Source organism: Physeter macrocephalus, chromosome 19 (assembly GCF_002837175.3).
Source record: "Physeter macrocephalus isolate SW-GA chromosome 19, ASM283717v5, whole genome shotgun sequence".
Classification (NCBI taxonomy): domain Eukaryota; kingdom Metazoa; phylum Chordata; class Mammalia; order Artiodactyla; family Physeteridae; genus Physeter; species Physeter macrocephalus.
In genome coordinates this window covers 15584704-15611712 of record NC_041232.1, presented here as the reverse complement: position 1 = coordinate 15611712, position 27009 = coordinate 15584704, and the positions used below count along the sequence as shown (strand labels likewise).

The following is a 27009-nucleotide window of genomic DNA, read 5'->3' as shown; positions in this document are numbered from 1 at the left end:
GAAGGAAGCGGGCAGGGCACAACCGCTAAAAGAACGAGGAGGCGGACACAGCCGTTGAGAAAAACTGGATGCGACAAAAACCGCTTAGAACCAGCTACACCCAAGATGGCGAAAGATCTGACTCCCAGTTGACATTGAGCCTCAATATACACTCATTGTAATATATTAGCATACCAATGACACACCCACCAGTGCGCTGACAGGCGCCATGACAGTTCCAAGGCTGACCATAAAAGGCCAAAAAGTGGGCAGTGGCCCAATAACTGGAAATCCCTGTCCCTTCCCCCAAACAGTTAGAATATTCTTCCTACCTGTTAGCATATGAAATTACCAAGCCCATAAACACTAACCACTCCCACACCCCCGAGGCACTCTCACCTTCTGAGAGGGTCCGAGTTCTGCCTATGGAATGTGTATCTCTCCAAATAAACTTGCTTTCATTTTACTTTGGCTCGCTGCTCTTGAATTCTTTTCTGTGTGAAGCCAAGGACCCTCACTCGGTGGCCCATCCCGAGAACTCGCCAGAGACCTGGGACATGACCATTCTCTCACTGCCCGCTTCTCCTGCAACATCCTCACTAGTTGCCAGTAGCAACCCCTTCGCCCAGTCCAGTTATAATAATCAAAAATGATTCCAAACATTGCCAAATATCCCCTTGGGGAGGGAAGGGACAAAATCATTTCCCGTTGAGAACCACTGGGCTACCTTCACAGGACCCAGAAAGTTGTTGGCCCATACGGCTCTGTCCTCTTGGCTTCTTTCTACCCTTTAAATTGCTCTGCAGGGACTTCCCTGGTGGCACAGTGGTTAAGAATCCGCCTGCCAATACAGGGGACACAGGTTCGAGCCCTGGTGCGGGAAGATCCCACATGCCGCAGAGCAACTAAGCCCGTGCGCCACAACTACTGAGCCTACGCTCTAGAGCCCGCGTGCCATAACTACTGAGCCTGCACTCTAAAGCCCATGCTCCGCAACAAGAGAAGCCACCGCAATGAGAAGCCTGAGCACCGCAACGAAGAGTAGCCCCCGCTCGACGCAACTAAAGAAAGATCACGTGCAGCAATGAAGACCCAACGCAGCCATAAATAAATAAATAAATAAAAATTGCTCCGTAAATCAGCTTCCTCTGCATGTTTCGCTCTTCTGCTCCCCCATAACTTAAGCCCATTTGGGCTTTAGTTTGCCATTGAAACAGGAGGGAAGGGGCAGGGCACAACCTCTTTTTTTTTTTTGGCCGTGTTGGGTCTTCGTTGCTGTGCGCGGGCTTTCTCTAGTTGTGGTGAGCAGACGCAACTCTGTTGTGGTGCGCAGGTGTTGCAGTGCGTGGGTGTCTCATTGCGGTGGCTTCTCTTGTTGCGGTGCACGGGCTCTAGAGCGCAGGCTCAGCAGTTGTGGCACACGAGCTTAGTTGCTCTGCGGCATGTGGGATCTTCCCGGACCAGGGCTCGAACCCATGTCCCCTGCCTTGGAGGTGGATTCTTAACCACTATACCACCAGGGAAGCCCAGGGCACAGCCTTTAAAAGAATGGCAGAGTCGTTGAGGATATGACAAAGACTGGTTAGAACCGGTTAGGTCCAAGATGGCGGAAGACTGGACTTCCAGGGGACCTCGAGCCTCATTATACGCTCACTGTAATACATTAGCATGCTAAATGACACCAGCGCCATGACAGTTCTGAGGCTGACCATCAAAGATCAAAAAGTGGGCGGTCGAGCTTCCCTGGTGGCGCAGTGGTTGAGAGTCCGCCTGCTGATGCAGGGCACACGGGTTTGTGCACCGGTCCGGGAGGATCCCACATGCCGCGGAGCGGCTGGGCCCGTGAGCCATGGCCGCTGAGCCTGCGCGTCCGGAGCCTGTGCTCCGCAACCGGAGAAGCCGCAACAGTGAGAGGCCCGCGTACCGCAAAAAAAAAAAAAAAAAAAAAAAAAAAAAGTGGGAGGTGGAGGGACTTCCCTGGTGGTCCAGTGATAAATAATCCATCCTGAAATGCAGGGGATGTGGGTTCAATCCCTGGTCGGGGAACTAAGATCCCACATGCCGCGGGGAAACTAAGCCTGCGCACCACAACTACAGAGCTCACCTGCTCTGGAACCCGCGCACTACAAGAAAGAAAACCCACATGCCACAACTAGAGAGAAGCCCGCGTGCCGCAGCGAAGAACCTGCATGCCGCAACAAAAGATCCCACATGCCACAATGAAGATCCCACGTGCCGCAACTAAAGACCCGATGCAGCCAAAAAAAAAACACAAAGTGCCACTGGCCCAATTCCTGGAAATCTCCACCCCTTCCCCAAAATAGTTGGAATAATCCTCCCACTTGTTACCCAGCCCATAAAAACTAACCACCCCATATTTCAGGGCCCCTTGCCTTCTCACATAGCCCACACTCTTTGTGGAGTGTGTTTCTCCCAAGGCCATTTTCACCTTTTGAGACAGACTGCATTCTGTCCACAAAAGGTGTTCTCTCTCTAAATAAGTCCATTTCTTACCTATCACTTTGTCTTTCACTGAATTTTTTCTGCAATGAGACATAAAGAACCCGAGCTTCTGTAAGTCCTGAGACCAGGTATGTGATCTCGATTAAAGGACAATGGGTTCAAGTCCCAATCTGCGTTGTGCAGTTTCACCGTGATACCAACATTGGCCCATGCATTCCCATGCCATTAACAGCTCCAACATGGCTGCCTTCCATTTCTCTTTATGCAGAGTCTCAAGAAACAAAGACTCTATTTGGCTAAACTATAGTCAGGTGTCAACCTCTAGTCCAATCAGCTGTGACCAGGAGAAAAAAGGCACCTGGAATCAGCATGGGAGCCCTGGGTTCCACACTTTCAGCAGGGACCCTGGGGTGCTTCCAAGGAAGGGGTTGTGGCCAGGTCAGGAATCCCCAAACCTGTTCCCATAGCATCCGTCTTCTCCCTTTTCCTCAGATGGTTTTCAAATATGACTCCCACCGCCAAGGAGCCTGCCACCACCCAAAAACTTCTACCAAGTTTTTGCTTCTGGTCAGTCACAGGCTTTTTAGCACTGTTTTCAAAGAATGAACAGGCTTCAAATATGAGTCCCAGACAGTAGTCAAGATGTTTATTTGGCTTCATAAGAGACCTTCCTTAACTCCTTTTGGCTTTTCAGAACTGATTCAAGTAATTAAGATGGAAAGATTAGTGAGATATCCCTGTGTGTCTTAAAGAGAATCAGAACATGGCACACAAAATATGCCACTTTGACATAAGGATTGTTTGGAGTTGACAGCAATTAAGAAGCAGCAAACACAGAAAGAGCTCCTAGGTCTCCCCCCAACTTACATAAAAGTAGAACATAAATCTCCCTTTGTGAAAGTCTTCCCCTCCCCTCTTCTATACCAGAAGAAGGTGAAACAACCATTATCACTGGAGACAGAACTTCAGCATGAAAAGGGGTTTTTACTACAAAAAAACTTTACTAAAATAACACTTATCTTCCATTAGTTCCCCCACATATTTACCTTCCCACAATTTACTACCCCTAAAAGCCCAAACCCCCTTTCCTTTGCCTTGTTACTTCTCCACAAATGTATTGCCTTTTGTTAAAATGGTATAAAAACTGCCCAGATGTAACCACCTCTTTCAGTCTTCATTTCTTTTCTAAGAAGGCCTCTGTGCATGTTTTAAAAAGAATTAAAATATTAACATCAAGTAAAATATGTACACCTCTTCGCCTGTTAATCTGTTTTTTGTCAGTCTAATTCGCAGGCCCCATGAACAGAACCTAAGAAGTAGAGGAAAGGATTTTTTTTCCTTCCCTACAGTATTAAAAACACACTAGACCAATGTGATTTCTTAGCTTTGTTGAAACAAAGACCTTTTGGAAGATAATAAACAACATTTTTAAGTTACATACAATTTCAGAGTGGTTGATGGCCCTCAAGCCACTTCTTGGATCCTGTAAGATTTTATATATGTATAGAAATATAATATATACATAAATCAGTTGAACATATATTGTATCCAGTGTATTGTCAATGCACACACATTTACCTTATATGAATTCAATTATAAGAAAGAGAGAAAAATTTACCCTGCAGCTCTTAAAACCAATCACACTAGAATTTGTCCTCAATGCCTCATAAAAAGGAAGGTGACAAGCAAAATGCAAAGAGAAACAGAAACAAGATAACTTATCTCTTGCCTTTTGCCCTTGTAAAGACCCAGGGCAATTTAAGGTAATTTTTGCCCTAAGCATTAACACTAGAGCCTATCCCTTTAACCTCTCACTCAAGACATAACTCTACAGTAACTCCCCTACATACAAACCTTCAAGTTGCAAGATTTCAAAGATGCGAATGTGCCCCTGTATGCCAGCTGCTGTACTGTACTACTGTACTTTTCAAGGTACTGTACTGTAAGACTAAAAATCTTTTATTTTTTGTTTGTATGTATTATTTGTGTGAAAAGTAATATAAACCTATTACAGTACAGTACTATATAGCCAATTGTGTTAGTTGGGTACCTAGGCTAACTTTGTTGGACTTGTGAACAAATTGGACTTACGAACGTGCTCTCAGAATGGAACTCATTCGTATGTAGGGGACTTACTGTACAGGTTTTCCACATCAATGGTTTCCATGTCAGCCATACCCATAGGTGGTCATAAAAGCAATTTAATGGGTCATGACCACTATTTTTTAAAAAAATAAATAGAACTAAATAGAAAATATCAGAGGGCAAGATTCACAATATGATAAATTATTTCATTAAAGCTTTGCTTAATTTTTATAGTGTGTGTATGTGTTTCTTACTCTGTCCAAAAATGTTTGAAAGTCACTGTTCTATAGTCTGTGCTATCCAATATTGGTAGCCAGTAGGTACATGTAGCTACTAAGCACTTGAAATGCGGTTGGCCAGAACAGACATGTGCTATAAGTGTAAAATACATATGGAATTTCAAAGACTAAATCCAAAAAAAATGAATCACGATAAAACTAATAATTTTATAGTGATTACATGTTAAAATATAACATTTCACTTTGGAAGTATGATGCTGAACAAAATATTAAAATTGTAATCAGATAAGGTAGGGGGTCCCTAGAGAAAGAAAACCAGGCATGTCTTTCTTGACATAAGAGAAGCCATTTTTGGCCTAAGCAAGTTGTGATCTATGGCTGGCCTCAATCCTTGCCCTTGAACAGGTCTCAGTAATTAATGACCTTAAGGGAACAGAAGAATGCAGAAACAGGCAACTTATCAGGCAAGAGAAGTAACAATAGCAAAGATAATATATCAGTTGTAAAGACTCCCAGTTCTGTTTCAATGGTAAAGATTAGCCTGAAGCGCTCAACCACTAGATAACTGGAATCTAAGGGATGATGATGTTGACCTCTTTCTGACCCTTTTAGTGACTTCAATCAACTAAAGCTTGGACTCTGTGGACCACCCAGGCCCCTTCATGAATATGCAGGTACGCTTAGCTTAAAACTTGCCCAGTATTGCTGTTCAGGGAGACAGTGTTTGGGGAAAGATCCCTGCTGTCCTCCTTACTTGCTGCAAGGATAATAAATCCTTCCTGGGCTTCCCTGGTGGTCCCGTGGTTAGGACTCCACGCTTCCACTGCAGAGGGCACAGGTCCAATCCCTGGTCGGGGAACTAAGATCCTACATGCCGTGTGGTGCAGCCCCAAAAATGAAATAAAATAAAAAAATAAATCCTTCCTTACCCCCATCTTTGTTTCTTTCTTTCTTTTTTTTTTTTTTTTTTTGATCAGCAGCTAAGTTTGCCATCAATTTTATTTTTTCTCCCCATCTTTGGCTTGGTTGTGTCTTTTGGCTGGACACCCACCAAGAGGCAAACCCAGTTTACAGGTGACAAAATTAATTTCACATTTTTTTTACTGTTATAATGTGGCTACTAGAAATATTTTAATTATATATGTGGTTGTCATTGTATGCCTGTTGGACAGCACTGCTCTATATGTTTCGGCCAAGTATTATATGTATATACATGTGTGTGCACAAGAAATATCTATAATCTGACTTAAATCATCTTTCCACAGCATCTATCACCATCTTATTACCAAACACTTAGAACTGTTCAGTGTCAAAATGAGTGCCAGCCTTTCAATGTCAGCTGAAAGGGCTGCCCCCATCATCTGAAGCATTCTCTTCCAAAGCAGAGAATACCTGTTGACTCAGTCTGACTCATCTGCCTGACTGACCTTAGTCTGATGTTGCAGCACCTTGGCAGATGACAAACCTCTTGAGAATGTTTTTTTTTTCTTTTCTCTTAACCTTATTAGTTCAGAAAGGATTATACCATCCTGCCAATGGGTATGCACTCCAAATGACCACACATCCTGGATCAGGAAGGAAATGACTGCTTATCTACTTCCTGTGTTCTCTGTAAATCTCTCCATGCATTAGCTTTACCATTCCTCATATTCTCCTTCTCTCTCCTAGCTCAAGGTCTTGTTATCTGTCGATCATAATCTTGATCTTTCTACTTGTCAAAGGTGTGCTAGAATGACCCTTGCAACATACACATACACACACACACAAATACACCCCTGCCACTCCCTGCCACTCCTGATTAGTTCTATGGAGCCACTCATTTTCCCCAAGCTTGACTCCTTCTACATCCAATACCTCTACATCATATTAATCTAAGAATTCTTCCCTTCCTTCAGGTTAGTAATAGTAATAATAATAAGCTGTCTTTTATAGAGTACTTATCTTCAGACACTATACTAAACATTTTCTCTCATGTAAACATCACAATAATTTTGTTGTGTTGCGAATACTTCTCCCACTTCAAAAATGAGGAAAGTTTGCCTTATGAGGTGACCTAAATTGTAAGATCCATGATGTCTTGTTCACCATATACCCAATGTAAACAACAAGTGCCTGATACATACATGTCAATGCTTGATAAATGTCTGTTGAATAACTAAGTGAATGAATAAATGGTGGCGTACACCACTTTCTACCTTAACTTATAGTTGTGTCCATGTGCTAACAACCTTATTAAGTTATGAGTTCCTTGAGGGCAGGATTTAGTTTTGCATTTCCTGTGCTTGTTAGTATAATACCTGCCAGAGTGGACACTCAGAGATATGTCAAATAAATTTTAAAAATAAATGATTAAATGAATATCATAGTCCCACAACTTCAGAATATGACATTCCCTTGCTAAGAATCGTTCAGTGACTCTCTATTACCCTTAGGCTAAGGCCCAAGCTATTCTTCACGGCCCACGAGGACTCCCTCACCACTTGAGCCATTCATTATCTCTTGGAGCTCCAGCTACAAGCTCCTCAAACTTCTTTCAGCTCCTCAAATTCGGAGTTAGGTTGAGGGCCAGAGCTTCTACTTCCCCTCTCACCTGGCCATTCTCACCTGCACCCAACCCCACTGCTACCCCCTCCACCTGGCCAATTCCCCTCAGAGAGATCTCATTGTACCCTGTACTTTGGCTTTGTAGTGCTTATTGCAAGGATAACTCAAAAATTATGTTTATGTTTCTTTTATCTAGTGTTTATTTCCTGAAACACCCCATGAAGTAAGGAGCATGTCTGTTTTGTTTATCACAATGTACCAGTGTCCAGCCCAGAGATAGGAAACCACTGGCCCACACGTTTTTTGGCCCACCCTCCAAATGTTATAGATATGTGATATGAATTCATTACAAAATTTTTAAAATATGTATTTCACCAAAAAATCTGAATTTACGACTTCTCTTGGGGAAAAAAAAAAAAAATCCAATGACCCAGCAATACTGCATATATGAGTCAGGATAGGCAAGCAATGCAACAGTAACAACCCCAGAGGACTGGTTTGTCCCTCACACCACAAGTCTGACGTGTGAGTTCCATCTGGAACATTGACAGTCATTGTGGCCGAAGGAAAAGCAGACCCAGCAAACCATGCTTATCGCTCTCACCCAGAAGTGACACACATCTCTTCCACCCACATGACATTGGCCAAAGCCAGTCAACAGCATGGAGATACATAATCCCGCTGCAGGGAGGGCCTTGCCTCCCACGGTGACAAGAGACTCTTTGCTCTGCTGAGGGACTCAGGGATACGGAGGATATGGATTTCCTATTTCTTTCGCGCTTGCTTTCTTCACACCGTAAAGGTATAAGCAACCCAAGTTTTTCTCTAAACTTTTGTCTCTAAGAGGTCTTAAGATGCCGTGATGAGGCATCTGTAATTATCTGCAAAACAATCTCTTGTCCAATCTGCAACGCTTCTGCTAATTTCCTTTCACCAGGCTACTAGATTTCAGGTTATCTCTTCCTACACACAAACACCAGTGCTCCCATGTGGACACCTGAGGGGACATCATTCCATTTTTAGCCAGGTTCCAGATTGTCCCCCTTTTCTGATTCCCATCTGTTGACTCTCTCATGTGTGTATGCATGTAAGTAAACATACACACTCGTGCATTTATGAACGCCTATGTAAATTTCATTATTTCTTCCAATGAACATTTAATACAATGTTAGACACTTGGGGTAAAACGACGAGCAAGATAAGCATGGACACTAGCCTTCTGGATCTCAAGAGTCCTAAAGGAAAGACAGCAGCAATCACAGGAAATGGTTATGATAAGTTCTACCGTAACAGAAGTTCGAAGAGCTACAGGAAGCCTGAGCCCAGACCAGGAAGGTTCATGGACCACTTCCCAGAAGAAATGACATTCAATCTAACACCTAAAAGTCGGTAGTAATTAGTGAGGCAACTCCAGGACGAGGGAACAACTGTGAGAAGACCCAGAATCCAAAGAGAGCACTGGATCTGTAAGAAACAAATGGGTTCAGCTCGGCCGGGACATGGGTAGCAGGAGGCATGATGGAAGCAGGTGGGGAAACAGAGAAGAAGCTAATGAGGGATGCAAGCGCCAGAACTTATAAGGCCTTCGGTGCTCCGTGACGCAGATGGAATTTAATTCTGAGTGAAACAGGGCGCCAAAGCAATGAAGGCTTTCAAGCAGGAGGGGGATGTGATCCGATTTACATTTGCTCCACGCGGATTTTCACAACGGGCTGGAAGTCTTGGCACTGACCCATCAGAATGGATTCAGACAGGGTCCTGTAGGCACCCTGCTCTTATAGGCATTTACCCATCGGCCGCTGGAGGTCTGAAATGTCCCGGGGGACAGGTTGGGCTGCGTGGAGGACAGGGGACTCAGGACAGTGGCTTTTTATCACTGTATAGTGTTAATTTACCACTGCATTAATCATACTCATAAATATCTAAAACTACACATATGAGGAAGATGAAGAAAATATACACCAGCAAAAGTTACCTTTTAGGATAACAGGATTAGTGGTCTAGTTCTTAAGTATTTTAATTTTTAAACAGCCAGCATGGCCACCCTGAGGCGTAACAGCTAAATACATGTGCTAATGTCTACACAGAACAAATAAGCCAGGATAACATTCAGGAAGATTAAGTGATGTTCTTTTCCCCCACCGCCAGTACGTCCTGTTATCCCATGGCCGTTCTCTATTTATGGAGTCAGACCATGAAAGCAGAAAAACGGCTTTTAAGTTTCAAAAGACCCAACCTTGAAGGGACTCAGGCCAGAGGAAAATAAAACCCAAAAAGCAGACCAGGGAGCTCTTGCCTTCAAAATGAGATAAAAGAGGAAAGGAACTGGAGAGAGCTTGGGCACTGGGGAGTACCTGTCCCCCACCCCACCAAGGGGCGCTGTCAACAGGAACCCCAGTCTGGAATCCGAATGCTGGAAACCTGTGCTCTGAGCAGTTCACGCAAGAAGCCAGCAAGGATCCGGCAAGAACCCAAGAGGGGAAATAGGATCCAGGCACATGAAACACTCTTCCAGACTTCCTCCCACAGAGGACTCCATGCCTCACCCTCTCCCCACGACCCCGACACCGATGTTATTTAAGCCTCCTGGAACTTGAAAGAGTCAGGCTCTCAGAACCCAGCTATAAGAGATGTTCTTGGAATAATTGGGGAATTCTGAATATGGACTGGATTTCAGATGATATTATGAAATTACTGTGAATTTTCTTAACTGTGGTAATGGCATTGCAATTATGTAGGAGAAAGTCCTTTAACTTAGGAAAATCAGGCTGAACTGTTAAGAGGTAAAATACCATAACTTCTGCAACTTATTTTCAAATAATTCAGTGGGGAAAATACACAAGTACATAGAGGGGAGAGAGAGAAAGCAAATCCAGAAAAATGTTAAGAACTAGCATAGAAAGGGGGGCATATGGGTGTTCACTGTGCTAGTGTTTCAATTCTCATAGGTTTTCATTTTCCAATAATAAACTTCTAAAATAAAATTTTATAGTAAAATTCATAATTGCTGAATGCCAGAAGTCACAAGGAAAATGTTGATCCAATAATACCAGTTTTATGTATTTATGTATTTATTTATTGGCTGCGTTGGGTCTTCATTGCTGCGCGTGGTCTCTCTCTAGTTTCGGCGAGCGGGGGCTACTCTTCTTTGCATTGCGTGGGCTTCTCATTGCAGTGGCTTCTCTTGTTGCAGAGCATGGGCCCTAAAGTGCACAGCCTTCAGTAGTTGCGGCACGCAGTCTCAGTAGTTGTGGCTCACAGGCTCTAGAGTGCAGGCTCAGTAGTTGCGGTGCATGGGCTTAGTTGCTCTGCGGCCTGTGGGATCTTCCCAGACCAGGGCTCAAACCCGTGTCCCCTGCATTGGCAGATGGATTCTTAACCACTGCGCCACCAGAGAAGTCCTCAATAATACTAGTTTAAAAATGTGTTAAGAAGCACAAAGAGGGGCTTCCCTGGTGGCGCGCTGGTTGCGCGTCCGCCTGCCGATGGAGGGGAACCGGGTTCGCGCCCCGGTCTGGGAGGATCCCACATGCCACGGAGCAGCTGGGCCCGTGAGCCATGGCCGCTGAGCCTGCGCGTCCGGAGCCTGTGCTCCACGATGGGAGAGGCCACAGCAGAGGGAGGCCCGCATACCACAAAAAAAAAAAAGAAGCACAAAGAGTCGTTTGCATTAAGTATATTCATAAATTTGTAAAAACTTATACACATGAAAAAGATAAAGAAGGTGCAAATAATAGTTGTTAAATTAGAATGGTGGGGGCTCCCTTGGTGGCGCAGTGGTTAAGAATCCCCTGCCAATGCAGGAGACACGGGTTCGAGCCCTGGTCCAGGAAGATCCCACATGCCGCGGCAACTAAGCCCATGTGCCACAACTCCTGAGCCTGTGCTCTAGAGCCTGCAAGCCACAACTACTGAAGCCCGTTCTCCGCAACGAGAAGCCACTGCAATGGGAAGCCCATGCACCACAACGAAGAGGAGCCCCTGCTTGCTGCAGCTAGAGAAAGCTCACGTGCAGCAACGAAGACCCAACGCAGCCAAAAATAAATAAATTAAATAAATTAATTAAAAACAAACAGCACCAGCTTTTGGAAAAAAAAAATTAGAATGGTGGGATTATCTGTGGCATTTCCCTCTAATTCTCACCCTTCTGTGCTTTTATAATATTAAAAATTAATTTTAGATGTTAGCTTAAAAAAAGATGGGTGAAGAGAAGAGATCCTGAATTGACTGCAATTAAGTATCTACCACCCAACACAATGAGAGTTCAGAATATAAATTAAACTCAATTATGGGAAAGTAAGAAAGGTACTGTTATTCCTGGGTTAGTGAACCAAGAGTTTACACAAGTCAGGTGTGCTAGTTGCAAGCAACAGAAACCAACTCTGGCTCCTTTCAGCGTTCTGGGGATGGTGGGGAGCTTACAGAATCATCTGGAAGGCTGGAGAGCCAGGCTGGCAAGTGGGCAGGCATAAAGGCAGGCTGACCAGCAGCCACTGCCAAATTCAGGTGACAGGAACAGCTCAGAGAGGACAAGACTGCAGCAGCCACTGAACGGAGGGTGCCACAGCTCAGACGTCCATCCCTGCTGGTCCTAGGCACTGAACGCTGTCTCTGGCCCCACCACTGGCCTGTAGAAGCCTGCTGCTATTCCTGCCTTCTCCAAAACACATCCTCTAGGGCCCCTGTTTCTGCGTAACACAGCTCCCAGTTCAACCTATCACACACGTTACATCTAATTGGTCAAGTCTAGGTCACATGCTCACACCTGAGCTGGGAAGGCAATTACCTCATCTTTGGAGCTCCTACAGAACCAGGAGGGCCCTAGTCTTAGGGAGCTGAGACATATAATGGGACAATTTCCAAAGATCAGACAGAGTGGCACCAAACAGTGACAAATGTCACCACACAGTTGTTCCTGCTACAACTGGACCGGGCACTGCGTAAGAGAAAACAAGACCAAGATTTGGCCTTTGTCCTCAAGGAGCGACTTTGAGGGTGGATATTATATCTTATTCTTCATTTTTTTTGTTTTTAATAAATTTATTTATTTATTTTTGGCTGCGTTGGGTCTTCGTTGCTGCACATGGGCTTTCTTTAGTTGCGGCGAGTGGGGGCTACTCTTTGTTGCAGTGCACAGGCTTCTCATTGCAGTGGCTTCTCTTGTTGCAGAGCTCTGGCTCTAGGCGCGTGGGCTTCAGTAGTTGTGGCACGCGGGCTCAGTAGTTGTGGCTCACGGGCTCTAGAGCACAGGCTCAGTAGTTGTGGCGTACGGGCTTAGCTGCTCCGCGGCATGTGGAATCTTCTCGGACCAGGGCTCAAACCCGTGTCCCCTGCATTGGCAGGCGGATTCTTAACCACTGCACCACCACGCAAGTCCCTTATTCTTCTTTGTTAACTGTAGTGTTTGACAGAGAGTAAACACTCAGTAAATGTTTGCTAAATAAATAAAAACAAATGAACAATCTGTCCCAGACAAATCAAACGACCCTCTGCAGGCAGGGGACTGGACAAAATAATACTCCAGGAACTTCTAGCAAGAGGATCCTTGGACTTGATGATCTTGCCTGAGAATGGCTGAGACTCAGAGTTTTCTCCTAGAGACTGTCTATGAACCAGAAGCTAGACTAAAACTGCACTGAGGCACTAAACCTTAACAAAAGCCAAATATTAAGTTTTGTAAATGGATCCCCCTAGAAAACCAGTTCACATCAAGTCAAAATCCAAACACCTAAAACAAATGAATGAGAATGAAATTTGCTCTGAGTCCCTACTTAAGGCTGAATTTTCTTACCTTTTAAGCAAAAAGCCCAATGTCATTAGTTTTGGTCATACACTGGCCTGTGGTGCCATGCTGGGCTAAGTCACAGCACACATCAGCAATAATTTTATAAATGTGCTCTCCCCAGCTGCCTACCTCTGAGCTTGAATCAATTTCCAGTCACAGTTTGCACATTTCATGCCAAAAGGCTGCAGTGGGGCTACTGATGGTTAGTGTGAAATCACTTGTTCTGCAGATCTTTAAACACAGGTAAGAATCATCTCTCCTTTCAACGGTTTTGTCTCAGTTTAACAAAATGCAAAGCTGCTAGATTCTGTGCAGCGTCTGAACTTTTCATTAATCCACTCACTCAACAATTTGCATCGACTGCTTACTATGGGTCAAGAACTATGCTAGATGCTGGGGATATGACAGTGACTGGAGAAGATATGGCCCTTGAATTCATGTCACTTAAATTCCAGTTGGAGACCCATAGCTGAATATGTAATTACAAGATGTAATAGGTATTGGAGGTGGAAAAGTGCTATATACAAGAGTGGAAGAATAATAGGAAATCTAATTTGGATTGGAGTGGAATAAGGGAATGCCTTCCTGAGGAAGTGACATGTAAGCCACAATCTAAATAATGAAACTTGTTATGGGCCGAGTTGTGTCCACTCAAAACTTACAGGTTGAAGCCCTAACTCCCAGGACCTCAGAATGTGACTGTATTTGGAGATAGGGTATTTAAAGAGACAATTAGGTTAAAATGAGGTCATTAGGGTGGGTCTTAATCCAATATGACTGGTGTCCTTACAAGAAGAGGAAATTTAGATGCAGAGACACACACAGAGGGAAGACCACATGAAGACACAGGGAGAAAACGGCCATCTACAAGCCAAGGAGAGAGGCCTCAGTAGAAACCAAAATGCTGACAGCTCCATCTCAGACTTCCAGCCTCTAGAACTGTGAGAAAATATATTTCTGTTGTTTGAGCCACTCAGTCCCTGGTACTTCGTTACAGCAGCACTAGCAAAATAATACAAGGGTTAATCAGGCAAAAGATCAGGGTGGGGAAAAGAGATGCAGAGGGAAGAGCAGGAAAGACAGTGACCCAGAGTCAGAAAAGAGCTTTGTCCCATCAAAGAATTGAAAACCCAATAAACTTATGTGGTTGGAGCTAAGTCAAGAAGAGTCAGGAGGGGGACTTCCCCAGCGGTCCAGTGGTTAAGACTCCACGCTTCCACTGCAGGGGGCACGGGTTCAATCCCTGGTCAGGGAACTAAGATCCCGCAAGACCCGCGGCCAGAAAAAAAAAAAAAAAGGCAGGAAGGACAAAATAAGACTGGAGAGGGAGGCAGAAGCTAGGACCTGACAGGTTATGCTGAAGAGCTTGACATTTTCCCCGGAATTATAAATAAAAGTCACTGGATAGTTTTTGAGGAGGGGTAAGATGTGGGTGACAAGGTTCGATTTACACTGTTAAATATCTTGTTGTCTGGTGAGTGGAGAAAGGGCTGCAGCAGGGGGATCAACCAGCAGAGAGATGATGGTGTTTGAACCAGGGTGGGAGCGGCGCAGGTGGAGAACTGTAAACAGATGTCCACTTAGAAGGTAGAATAGACAGGCTTCCCTGTGTGGGAGCTGGAGGAGAGGGAGAGGCAAGTATGGTACCTTGGCTTCTGCCTTGAGCAGGTGGCAGCACTTAATAAAACACATTTTCTTCTGTATAGAGGAGCCTGGGAAGAGGGTTGGACTTCCAATCCCTCCACCTTCTGGCTGAGACACCAGACAAGAGGTTTAACCTCTTCAGGCAAAGGCTAAGGGGCTCAGCCTGGAAAACAAGGTTCTTCTAAATGTAACCCCTACCTGCTGTCTCCCTTCCATCCACCGCCCACCCCTGACACATTCCGTGCTCTAGACACATCAATTCCTCAGTGCCCATCCTCGCTCCCCGTGTATAGAATCTGACACATACTCCTCCTCCCTCAAAACCCCCGCCCACCATTCCATACCCTGTGAAACTGTAACCACTTCTCCCAAACCTTCCTTGACTCTCCTGTGTTTCCACCTTGACCCCACCTCTCCCTCTGGCGGCTGTTCTTTGTAGGTCCCTGCTCTTCACCCAAGCTTCTTGAAGAAGGCGTCTAACGTCACTGTTTCCTCACCCCTTCCTCCCTGATCACGCCATTGCAGACTAGCTTCTCCATCCTCCCCTCCACTAGAACTGGTTTGACCAAAGCACTAATTACATCCATGTCACCCTCTCATATAACACCCTGTTCTTTTTCTTCCAACCCCTATTCCAATTTGAAATATATATATTTATATATATATAAATATATAATTTTTATATAAATAAAATTTATATAAATATATATATATTTCATATATATTCATTCATGGTTTTGCTTCTAGAATTTAAGTGCCATGAATTCAAAGCTAAATCCATGTTGCTAAATCCAACGGACACTTTTGACCTTTATCTTGACCTGACTTCTCCACAGAATTTGATACTGTGTATACCACTCCTTTCTTTTTTACCATTTTACTTTGAAATTTTTCTATAGAAAACTCTACAGAAGTTGTAAGAATAGTACAGTAAATACCCACATCTCCTTCATCCAGATTCACCAATTAATATTTTTTTCACCTTATATGTTTATCCTTTGTTTTTCTGGACTATGGAAGAGTAAGTTGCAGGCATTACAATCCTTCACTCTCAAATACCTCAGGACATTTCCTAAGAACAAAGATTTTCTGCCTTAGCCCATCTGGCCTTATATATATATATATATATATATATATATAAAAATATATATATATATATATATATATAAAACAGAATACAACAGACTCAGTGGCTTATAAACAACAGAATTTATTTCTAGCAGATCTGGAGCTGGGAAGTCCAAGGTCAAGGTGCCGGCAGATTCGGTGTCTGGTGAGGACCCACTTCCTGGTTCACAGACAATCATCTTCTCTCTGTGTCCTCACATGACAGAAGGGGCATGGGAGCTCTCTGGGGTCTCTTTTATAACGACACTAATCCCATTCATGAAGGCCCCACCTCCAAATATCATCACACCGGGGGTTAGGATCTAACGTGAATTTGGGGGGGACACAAACATTGTTTATAGCCAACTCTTATCTAACAGACAGCCTATTTTAAAATTTTGTAAGGTGTTCCTATAATGTCCTCTTTATTTATTTATTTATTTATTTATTTATTTTTATTTTCGGCTGCGTTGGGTCTTCATTGCTGCGCACAGGCTTTCTCTAGTTGCAGCGAGCGGGGGCTACTCTTCACTGCGGTGCTCGGGCTTCTCATTGCGGAGGCTTCTCTCGTGGAGCATGGGCTCGAGGCGCACGGGCTCGGTAGTTGTGGCTCACAGGCTCTGGAACACAGGCTCGGTAGTTGTGGCACGTGGGCTTAAGTTGCTCCTCAGCATGTGGGATCTTCCTGGACCAGGGCTCGAACCCGTGTCCCCTGCATTGGCAGGTGGACTCTCAACCACTGCGCCACCAGGGAAGCCCCTATAATGTCTTTTATAGTGCTTTTATTCTGATCTAAGATCAAATCAAGAATCATACATTGCATTTGGTTGTCATATCTCCTTAGTCTCTTTTTATCTAGAACAGTTCCTTAGTCTTTCAAGAAATAAATATTTTTGAAGAGTACAGCCCAGTTGTTTTGCAGAACGTCCCTCAGTTTGGGTTTGTCTGATGCTTTCTCATGATTAGATTCTGGATATGCACCTCTGGATATGCAGGGATATTATTACAGAAGAGATGTGGTACCCTTCTTGGGGCATGGTACCACGAGGCATGTGATACTGGTTTATCCCATCATCAGTGATGAGCCACTCCTTCCTTGAAGTTCTCTCTCCCCTCAGCCTCTGTGGCTTTCCTCCTGCCTCCCTGGTGGATGCTTCTTGGTCTTTTTCGTGGGCTCCTCTTCCTCTGCCAATCCATAATCACTGGCCAGGCAGGTTCCTATTGTAGGAGCCTATTCTAAGCTCTTCATGATTTAAACTCTTCTAGGCAGCTTCCCGTTCTTCTGTATCCTGAATCTAATCTTCGTAACTTCAACTATCACCTCTGCATTGATGGCTCTCAAACTCTCAACTCCCCTTACCCTGGGTCTCTCTCCTAAACTCCAGACCCAGACCTGCCTACTAGACAGCTACACCAGGATGTCAGCACAACGTTCAAGACCGAATACATCATCTCCCCCTGCTCCAAGCCTGCTTCGCTCCCTCCTGTGATGGATGGAAACACCCAGAACCCAACACTCAAAAAGGCACTCAGAACTTTTCCAATTTGATGATTCAGAGCCTTCCTTGCTGGACTGTCAGTGTCTTTAAATAAGAACCATATCTGTCCTGTTTGCAACTGCATCTCTAGAAATTTCTGACACTTGAAAATGGTAGCCATCTCTTATCAGACTCTCAGTGTCCTCATCTCGAAGGCAGAAATAACAATAGATACCTCACAGGGCTTGGCTGAAGATCAGATAAGATCACTTATGAGCAAGTCCTTTGCAAGCACTGTACCTCCTGGCTACTCGACATGTTCACAGATCAACAGCAGCAGCATCACTTGGAAGCTGGTTAGAAATAAGCATCTTGGGCTCCACTCCAGGCTTCACCCACCTGCTGATTCAGAATCCGCATTAATAAGATTCCCAGGTGATCTGTATACACAGTAAAATTTGAGAAGGACTGCTTAATCCCAAGCGAATTACAGACGGACACGTCCATGGAATATATACCATCTGTTAACCTTCAGGCTGTGGTCCTTCTCACACAGGAAATCTTTCCTGATCAAATGAGAAAATGTGAGGTTCACGTGAACTGGCTCAGCATCATGGGAACGGTGGGCTTTCAAAGCCTGACTCTTGGTGCTTGCTGTTGATCTGACTGTGGGCAAATTGCTGCACCTCTGTAAACCTCAATTTCCTGGTCTCTCACATGGCTTTGAGAGTACCAACCTCCCTGACTGCTGTGATGACTGATGGAGATATTGCACAAGATCACAGACAGAGCATGGCACGTGCTGAATACTCAGCTAATCGTACTTGTTTGTTTTTTAAGTAAAGAAACTCACATTCTGACGGCTTCCCATTTGCCATAAATGTGTAAAACCTGAGCTTGTCTCTGGGTTCTGCCTAAGAGAAGAATGGGAATCTCCTTGTTCTACATCCGCAACAAGTAACAATTTTCCCAGAGATCTGGAGGGGTGTGCTTTTTTTAACTACCGTTTCTTAAAAAATTCCGACTATGTGCCAGACACGAGTTAAATAAAGCGAAACTGTCTGGTCTTCCCATTCCCCATGGTGGTGTCAGGCCTGGAGCACGTAACGTGGGCAGGGGCTGGAGCAGCGGGGCTGAAGGAGGGGAAGGAGCTGGAAGGAGAAGGAGACAGCCGTCTGGAGGCGCAGGTGGGCACGCTCAGATTCATCCTGCCGAAGTTTCTATCAATCTGGCTGGGCTTTTTCAAGCTTCAGACTTAACAAGCTCGAAATAATAACAATTCCCATAGCTCAGCGCCTTACCTAGATAAAGATGCTTCTCAAATATCAAGGACCTCTTGTACCTAAGATGATTGTGGCTCTTCAAAGCGAAAGATGAGCCAGCTAACAGGCAACATAAAATTACAGACTGACATTCTCCAAAACCCCTTTGAGATTCTGATGAACACTGTGTTGTGCGACCTCCAAAAAAATAATCATGCCCTAGACACAAAGTTCTGCATACAATTTTGGGGAAGGGGAGGCTGTAGTCCTTGAAAGGAGACTCAAGAACTGTCCACTTAAAACCCCTAGATTTAAGCCACATTTGCTTCTCTTCGCGCAGATCCTTGTGTATCAGCACACACACGCACGCGCACACGCGCACACGCACACGCACACGCACACACTGCTTCGTCAATCACTTCAGTTACCTCTTTAGATCCAAAAGCAGAATAAATTAACATTTTCCTGGCAGCAAAGTGGAGACATGTTTTGTCTAGAGATCACAAAGATTAAATCATTAAGTCATTAAGCCATAATCCACTCCCCAATAAGGCAGAAAGACTGACAAGAAAATGTGGATATAGCCATCTAAGCCCCAGCAGGAAACTGTAAATTCACATCTCCGGTGCGCCCTGGCCCATGGAGATGTCCGTATGCTTCAGCCTCCCTCCTGGGAAAAGAGCTTCTCTGATCTAACTGACATTGTTCAGAGGAAAACACATTGTCCGTGGAATGAGATTTTTAAAAAAATACCAAAAAAACTGGATAGTCAGAATGGGCAGGGCCGCTTGGGAGCCACTAAAGATTTCACTTCTCCTTTATTACTGTTTGACTAAGTAAATACTCAAAATAGGTTTATGTAATCCAACGGTAAGCATTTGGGCTCCAAATCTCAGCAAAAGAGAGGGCAATGGTTAAAAGCATGGGACCATATGGAACCCGACTACCTCAGCATGACTGAATACGGTCTCCACCCCTTTCTCTGAGCCTCGGTTTAATCACAAATACAGGGGAGCAATGGGAGCACCTGCACTGTTTTGTGGCGCTGTTTGGAGAGTTCAGTGAGGTGATTTGTGTGAAGACCTTAGCTTAGTACCTGGCAAGCACTCAACAGAACCTACACTTCTAGAGCGGGTGTCTCAGAACTCCACAGACGCCAACCCCAACGGTCAGAGTTCCCCAAACCCACCTACCCCTTCCCCTCAAATGTTCCGTCACAGGCCACAGCATCTTGGTCACGCATTGCACCAAACAGTACAGTACAGAGCTTGGCAAAAGCTTATGACTTTAACTTATTTGAAGTTTTTTTGTTTACTTTCTTATTGTGGTTAAAAAAAAAAAAAAAGTATTTATAACGTAAAGTTTGCTATTTTACGACCAGGTTAGTGACCAGGTTTAAGTGTACAATTCGATGGCCTTAATTACATCCTCAATGTTGTACAACCATCACCACTATCTAGTTCCAAACTTTTTCATCACCCCAAATTGAAACTCTGTACACATCAAGCAGTAACTCCCTAGCCCCACCTTTCCCCCAGTCCCTGGTCACCTCTACTCTGTTTTCTGTCTCTGTGAATTTTCCTATTCTAGACATTTCATAAAAGTGGAATCACATAACATTTGTCCTTTGTCTGGCTTACTGCACTTAGCATAATGTTGCAAAGGTTCACCCATATTGTAGCATATAGCAGAACTTCATTCTTTTTACAGCTGAATGACATTCCCATTGTATGCAGAGACCACGTTCTACTTATCCATTCGTCTGCCAGTGGACGCCTGGGTTGCTTCCATTTTTTAGTTATTGTGAATAATGCTGCTATGAACATTAGTGTACAAATACCTGTTTGAGTTCCTGCTTTCAATTCTTTGGGGTATACATTTAGGAACTGAGTTTAGTATTGCTGGATCATACGGTAGTTCTATACTTAACTTTTTAAAGAGACACCGAACTGTTTTCCACAGAGGCTGCACCATTTTACGTTCCTAGCAGCAATGCACAAGGGGTCCAATTTCTCCACATTCTCCTCATCTCCTGTTATTTTCTGTAATCATTTGTTTTTGTTTTTTCTTATAAATTTATTTTTTATTTATTTATTTTTGGCCGCGTTGGGTCTTTGTGGCTGCGTTGGGTCTTTGCTGCTGCGCGTGGGCTTTCTCTAGTTGCGGCGAGCGGGGTCTGCTCTTGGTTGCGGTGCACGGGCTTCTCATCGCGGTGGCTTCTCTTGTTGCGGAGCACGGGCTCTAGGTGCGCGGGCTTCAGTAGTTGTGGCTCGCGGGCTCAGCAGTTGTGGCTCGCGGGCTCTAGCGCGCAGGCTTAGTAGTTGTGGCGCACGGGCTTAGTTGCTCCGCGGCACGTGGGATCTTCCCGGACCGGGGCTCGAACCCGCGTCCCCTGCATTGGCAGGCGGATTCTTAACCACTGCACCACCAGGGAGGCCCCTCATTTGTTTTTAATGATACCTCAAGACTGTCTCACAATACAGCAAACTTACTGTTCTAAAATAATTGAGACGTGAGTAATTCTGGTTTAGAAGTTCTCACCTAGGGACATTTTTTCCACCCAAGGAATATTGGACAACGTCTGGAAACATTTTCAGTTGTCACGACTGGGCACAGAGTGCTGCTGGCATCTCGTGGGTAGAGCCCTGGGGTGCTGCTAAGCGTCCTAGCTGCACACGGCGGCCCCACAACAAAGAATTATGGCCCAAAATATCTACAGTGCCAAGGCTGAGACATCGTGTTCTAGTTTAAAAGTCAGCCTTTAAGCCAGTCTTCAAACTAGGTTCTGCAGAGGCACAGGATTCCAGAGGAAACTTGGGTCCTGTCATAAGGGAAAATACTGGAGCCCAAGTGGGCAAGGTTTCAGCACTCCATCCCCACTTCTTCAAGGGCAACTCCTCATACAATTATTTTACACACGGGTCTTCCCTGTAAGATTCCAAAGTTCTCACTTCTCTCTTCTACTTACAAAAGTTATTCAGGGACTTCCCTGGTGGTCCGGTGGTTAGGACTTGGTGCTCTCACTGCCAGGGCCCAGGGTTCAATCCCTGGTCGGGGAACTAAGATCCCGCAAGTCGCATGGCACGGCCAAAAATAAATAAATAAAACGTAAAAAATTAAACACAAATTTTCAAAACACAGTTATTCCAATCAAGTTGCTTTTGGCTGATAGTAAGAGAATGCCAAATGAAAAAATAATGACATCTCAAATTTTTAAGTCTGGTAATAATGAGGTTTAGTAGTTCAGTGATACCACCAAGGACACAGGCTTTTTCCATCTCCTTGCGTTATCACCCTTAATACTCTGGTTCCTATCCTCAGACTTGTCTCTTCATGGCCTCAAGCTGATAGCTTCAGATCCAGTCATCACATCCTTGCACAGCCATGTACAAAGGCAGGAAAGGAGTTTACTTCTTTGTACCCAAGAGGAAAATCTATCCCAGAATTCAGGCAGGAAACTTCCCTCCCTTCACCAGGTTTGCATCACCTACTCAAGCCTAAAGCAATCATTCACCAGGAGAATACAATCACTATGTCAAGTCTAGGCTCATCAAAGTTTACCCCCTAAGGCTGGGGAGGGACCACCTTCCCTCAGCTCACGGGAGGGTGAAAATCCAAACAACAGGATGTTGGAGGTACTAACTAATCTGTAGGTTGTTTCATTGGTGCTTTAAGCTAGTTTACTTGTCATTTGGTTTCAGATGCAAATGACAAAAACCTGGGGTTTTTTGTTTTGTTTTTTAAAAAGAAGGGAATATCCAGCTCATATAATTGAAAACTCCAGGGACAGCCTTTGGATACACATAGATACTGGTGGTCAAATGCCGTCACCACAACTTGGCAATGCTTTCTCCAGCTCTTAGTTCTGCTTTCTTCTGTATTGGCTTCATTGTCAGGCTGCCTCTCCCCTGCTGGTGAGAGCAGGACCGAAACAAATCCCCAGAATTGAGCTTGCATACGCTGTGACTGGTCAGGCTTGGACCACATGTTGATCACTGAACAAATCACTGTGGCTAGGGAAACAGAATACTCGGATTGGCCATACTCGGATCATATGGTTCCCCGCAGTGTTGGGGAGGGATGTACCAGAAGCAGGCAGGGTAATGAATGCTGGGTTTGCAAAATCAATACACACGCATTCCATAGATATATAGGGAGGAAATGTATGTATTTTTTTACCTCTAGGTAATCCAGATATTATAAATGCATCAGTTCATTCCACAAACATCTACTGAATACTGTGTACCAGACACAATGCACTGGGGAGGTAAATAAGACAGAGCCTCTTCCACAAAGAATCTAACCCTCTGCCACTAACCCACTGTGTAACCCTGAAATGAGTCCGAAACCTCTCCCACTCTCCTGCACATCATGTGTAACAAGAAATGGCTGGAGTGCTTGATTTCTGAATTGATTTCCAATTCTGTGTTCTATTAATTCCACCACTACCTCCCTGCAAACGCCTTTGAATATTTTTTTCTAGATGCTACCAATAAGGCCAATTTGATTTCACCTGCATGGTTTGTTGCCACCACAGAGGAACAAACGAAAGAGGAGTGAAATCAACTCAGAGCCCCTCTGTGACTGAAAGGTTGACCGTAGGCACCCACAGCTCACTGACTCTTGCAGCCAGACACCTTGCGGGTGACTGAGGTGAGGAAGCCCAGTAGAGAAAGAGGGGTCTGGGAAAGAGGGAGTGAGGAAGCCTAGCCCTGGAGAGGAAGCTCTGAGGCACAGAAGTTGCTCTTTCCCAGCTTCCAGCCCCAGCCTGGGTGAGCCACTTCCAAGCCATGTCTGTTAAGGGTGCCTGGCAAAAAGACTCATTGGTACCCTCTGCAGACTGCAAGCTACAATTCCCGGTGGGGTTAAAGCTGACTCTTTCAGAGCAATTACAGGGCCCTGGAGGTGCTGGCTTCTATTGATTACTCATGATGCTGGCTTGCAAGGAAATGGTGTCAGGTGCTTGAAATGTTTAGTGACCCTTAAAAGAATACTGTAGCTGAGCCCAAGTGAATTACGTCTGCTCTAACAATCCTTCATTCTTTCTCCCAAGCGATAAGCATGGTAATAGGAGGTAAGAGGCTGACAGCCCTCGCACGAGGAGTTGTGCAGGCTGGGCACCGCACAACTTTAGGGGCACCAGGTACACTGCAGTCTATGGAAGCCTAGGTGAGTGTGGCCCCCAGGAGTGATGCAGGGCTCAACCTGTGTAACCACACAAGACAGTCCTTAATGCTGACACCAAAACTCAGGAGAAAAGGCTGCCATGGAAGGAATCCAGAGATTTTCAATCCACCAACACATAATATTTATATTGACTATATACTGAAGTGATAATGTAAGATACATTGGGTTTGGGAATACCCTGGCTGTCCAGTGGTTAGGACTTCGCGTTTCCACTGCAGAGGGAAAGGGTTTGATCCCTCCGGAAACTAACTTCCTGCGTGCCCTGGGGCATGGCCGGAAAAAAAAAAAAAAAAGATATATTGGGTCAAATGAAATATGTTACTAATGTTAATTTCATCTGTTTCTCTTTGTGTGGCTACTAAAAAACTTTAAATCACACATGTGGCTTGTATTTGCGGAGCAACCTACCTTAGAAGGTCCTCAGCAGGACTGTGCAAAGTTGCCCACCGTGGTGAACCAATCCCTATCACACCCTCCTCTTTTCTTCCTTTGCTTATCTCACTTTCCTACTCCCTCACTGAGTTACACTGGATCACCTCCCAAATAAACTAACCAGACCTGAATCTTGTCTCAAGGCATGCTTCTGGGGTAGACTAATAAAAAACTTACTGTGCACAGGGAACCATGCTAATATCTACCTTTCCTTATATGCAGTTTGCATGTGACCAGGCAGAGATACAGAAACCCACACAGGAAAGGTTAAATACCAGATTTAAACAACAGAACAAGAGATGTGCGTGATCACCTGCCGAGTGAGGAGTACAGAGTGAGTGCCAAGAGCCGGAAGGAGAAATGATATTCATAAGTAGCGTGGTGGGGAAGGAGCGTTCTTCTTGGCCGCACAAGATCTAAGTGCTGTCAAGTTTGCTGCCAAGAATGGGTAGTGAGATACGAAGTATGAGCAAGGACCTAGACTCAAGGAATGACTGTGGTGTTGCAGGCAATGTGCTGTGCATTTTGTGGGGAGTTCACTTTGAAATGCACTGTGTGTGCGTGGGCATGTGTATAGCCGGAGCCCGGGAGGATGCTAGATCTGATTCTCTTATTTCACTCATTCGCTTGTGAACAAAGTTGGCAGGGGGAGGTAATGCAGCCTATTTCAGAAAGCCCAAACAAAACACACTTTCCACAAAAGGATCAAATGCTCCACCCCTTTCCCATGAGCACCTTGCTTTTTAGTGACTGAGACGAGCAATTGTAAATGTCACCATAGGAGGGGCAAGCTTTCATTACTGACCATCCACTATGTGCCAGACACTGTTGAAAGAACAGTGCAGAAAGCAAAGAGCAAATGCTGTGTAGCTTTCAGGAAGAAGAAATAACCCCCCGCCACCATTCAGGCCTTTAAAATAAGCAGTAAATAAACCTTACAAAGGTACATAAAGGAAATAATTAAAATGTCCTGAAGACTCTAGTTTTGATAGTTACCCATTCTCTTACTTGCTGTTCCCCTTTATAGGAGTTACAAGTATTTAAAAAATAAGAGTCCAGAGTTAGCTGGAAATTTTAAGAGTGTGTGCTAGATACAGTATTTCCCTTGCAGAACAAACTCACACCAAAGACTTGGGAGGGTGCTGACCAAGGTACCAGTTGACCTCTCAGTGAGCCTAGCTAGGATTTGAACATAATTATGAGTTCCCCCATAACTTTACAGAGGTAACATTTTGCCCTCAGTAAGTGGGCATCACAGTCACAATTATATATGTATGTGTGTACTAAAAACAGCTTTTCTTTCACATATTCTTATTTTAAATGTCCTGATTTAAAGATAAGTTCCTTTAAAATGCACAGCGTTAGGGAGTTACGGTTTTCTACCAGTTCAGTTCAAGTGGTTGTAAAGTGAGCATCATCTCGTAGATGATGTTCTTCCTTTATACCCAGCGGAAAAGCTCTCCTGTTTCCGTGTGGAAGTTACAAATTCAACTGTCCACAAGGATCAGAGGGCAGAGTAAATGACTGAAATGGAACGTTTTAAATAGTAACTGACGCAGTTTCAGTGCCGGGGAGATAATAGGCATGGTGGGGACTGGTTACCAAGAGAGCGTGTGCTGTCTAAAGGGAGACGCTTCTACTCAACTCCAGCCATTGTGTCCACCTAGGACAACAAACTCAGTCACAAAGTTAGTTAGCTACTCAGGAGGCACTCAAAAATCTCTCAATTAAAAAAAAGAATGCTTACTTAGTTCAATTCCTTACAATTCACCGTGTAAGCCAAAGAGAACACCTGTGGGTTGGAGCTTACCCACAGGCTTTTCTGCTCTGCAATCTCCATTCAAGGCAAGTTCTCTTGCTTGAAATCTCATATACTCAGAAAATTGGAAGATGTAAAAACAGGTATTTTTCTTCCCTATTTCAAAGATGGAGACTGAGGTAATACACATCTTAGAGTAATCGACAGGAGCCAGCACCTCCACGGCCCACCAATTACCCTGAGGGAGTCAGCTCCATGCCCACTGCTAATTTTAGTATGCAACCACAAAGGGTACCAATGAGTCTTTTTTTTTAATACTCTTCTCCACCTAAGCACTTTATTATTTTTTTAAATTTATTTATTTTTGGCTGCATTGGGTCTTCGTTGCTGCGCGCAGGCTCTTCTCTAGTTGCAGCGAGCAAGGGCTACTCTTCGTTGCAGCGTGCAGGCTTCTCATTGCAGTGGCTTCTCTTGTTGCGGAACACAGGTTCTAGGTGCACGAGCTTCAGTAGCTGTGGCACACAGGATCAGTAGTTGTGGCTCGCGGGCTCTAGAGCGCAGGCTCAGTAGTTGTGGTGCACGGGCTTAGTTGCTCCATGGCATGTGGGATCTTCCCAGACCAGGGCTCGAACCTGTGTCCCCTGCATTGGCAGGCGGATTCCCCTGCGTTGGCAGGCAGATTCTCATCCACCGCACCACCAGGGAAGCCCACCGAGTCTTTCTGCCAAATATTTTTGGCTCTGTGGGCCAGACATTCTCCGTCAACAACTACTCAGCTCTGTCCTTTTAATGCGAAAGCAGTCTTAAAGAATGTGTAAATGTATGGGTGTGGCTATGTTCCAATAAAACTTTATTCACAAAACAGGTGGCGGGCTGGATTTGGTCCGTGGGTCATGGTTTGCTGACCCGTGGTTTAGAATAAAAAGATGATGATGGGGCTTCCCTGGTGGCGCAGTGGTTGAGAGTCCGCCTGACGATGCAGGGGACACGGGTTCGTGCCCCGGTCCGGGAGGATCCCACATGCCGCGGAGCGGCTGGGCCCGTG

The 27009-nt window shown here is 44.7% G+C and overlaps 1 protein-coding gene across 6 annotated transcripts in view; it reads right to left on the bottom strand.

Moving 5' to 3' along the window:
* The window catches only part of SUDS3 (SDS3 homolog, SIN3A corepressor complex component), a 315049-nt gene that overhangs the window by 233260 nt on the left and 54780 nt on the right, over window positions 1-27009 (bottom strand). Inside the window, exon 13 of one of the 6 annotated variants that reach the window (XM_007122095.4) lies at window positions 17630-17723. The exons of the other annotated variants lie outside the window; for them this stretch is intronic. Coding sequence (XP_007122157.1) covers window positions 17645-17723 — 79 coding nt within the window. The 3' untranslated portion in view covers window positions 17630-17644. Of the gene's footprint in view, window positions 1-17629; window positions 17724-27009 lie in introns of those variants that run through there. 6 annotated transcript variants of the gene reach the window in all.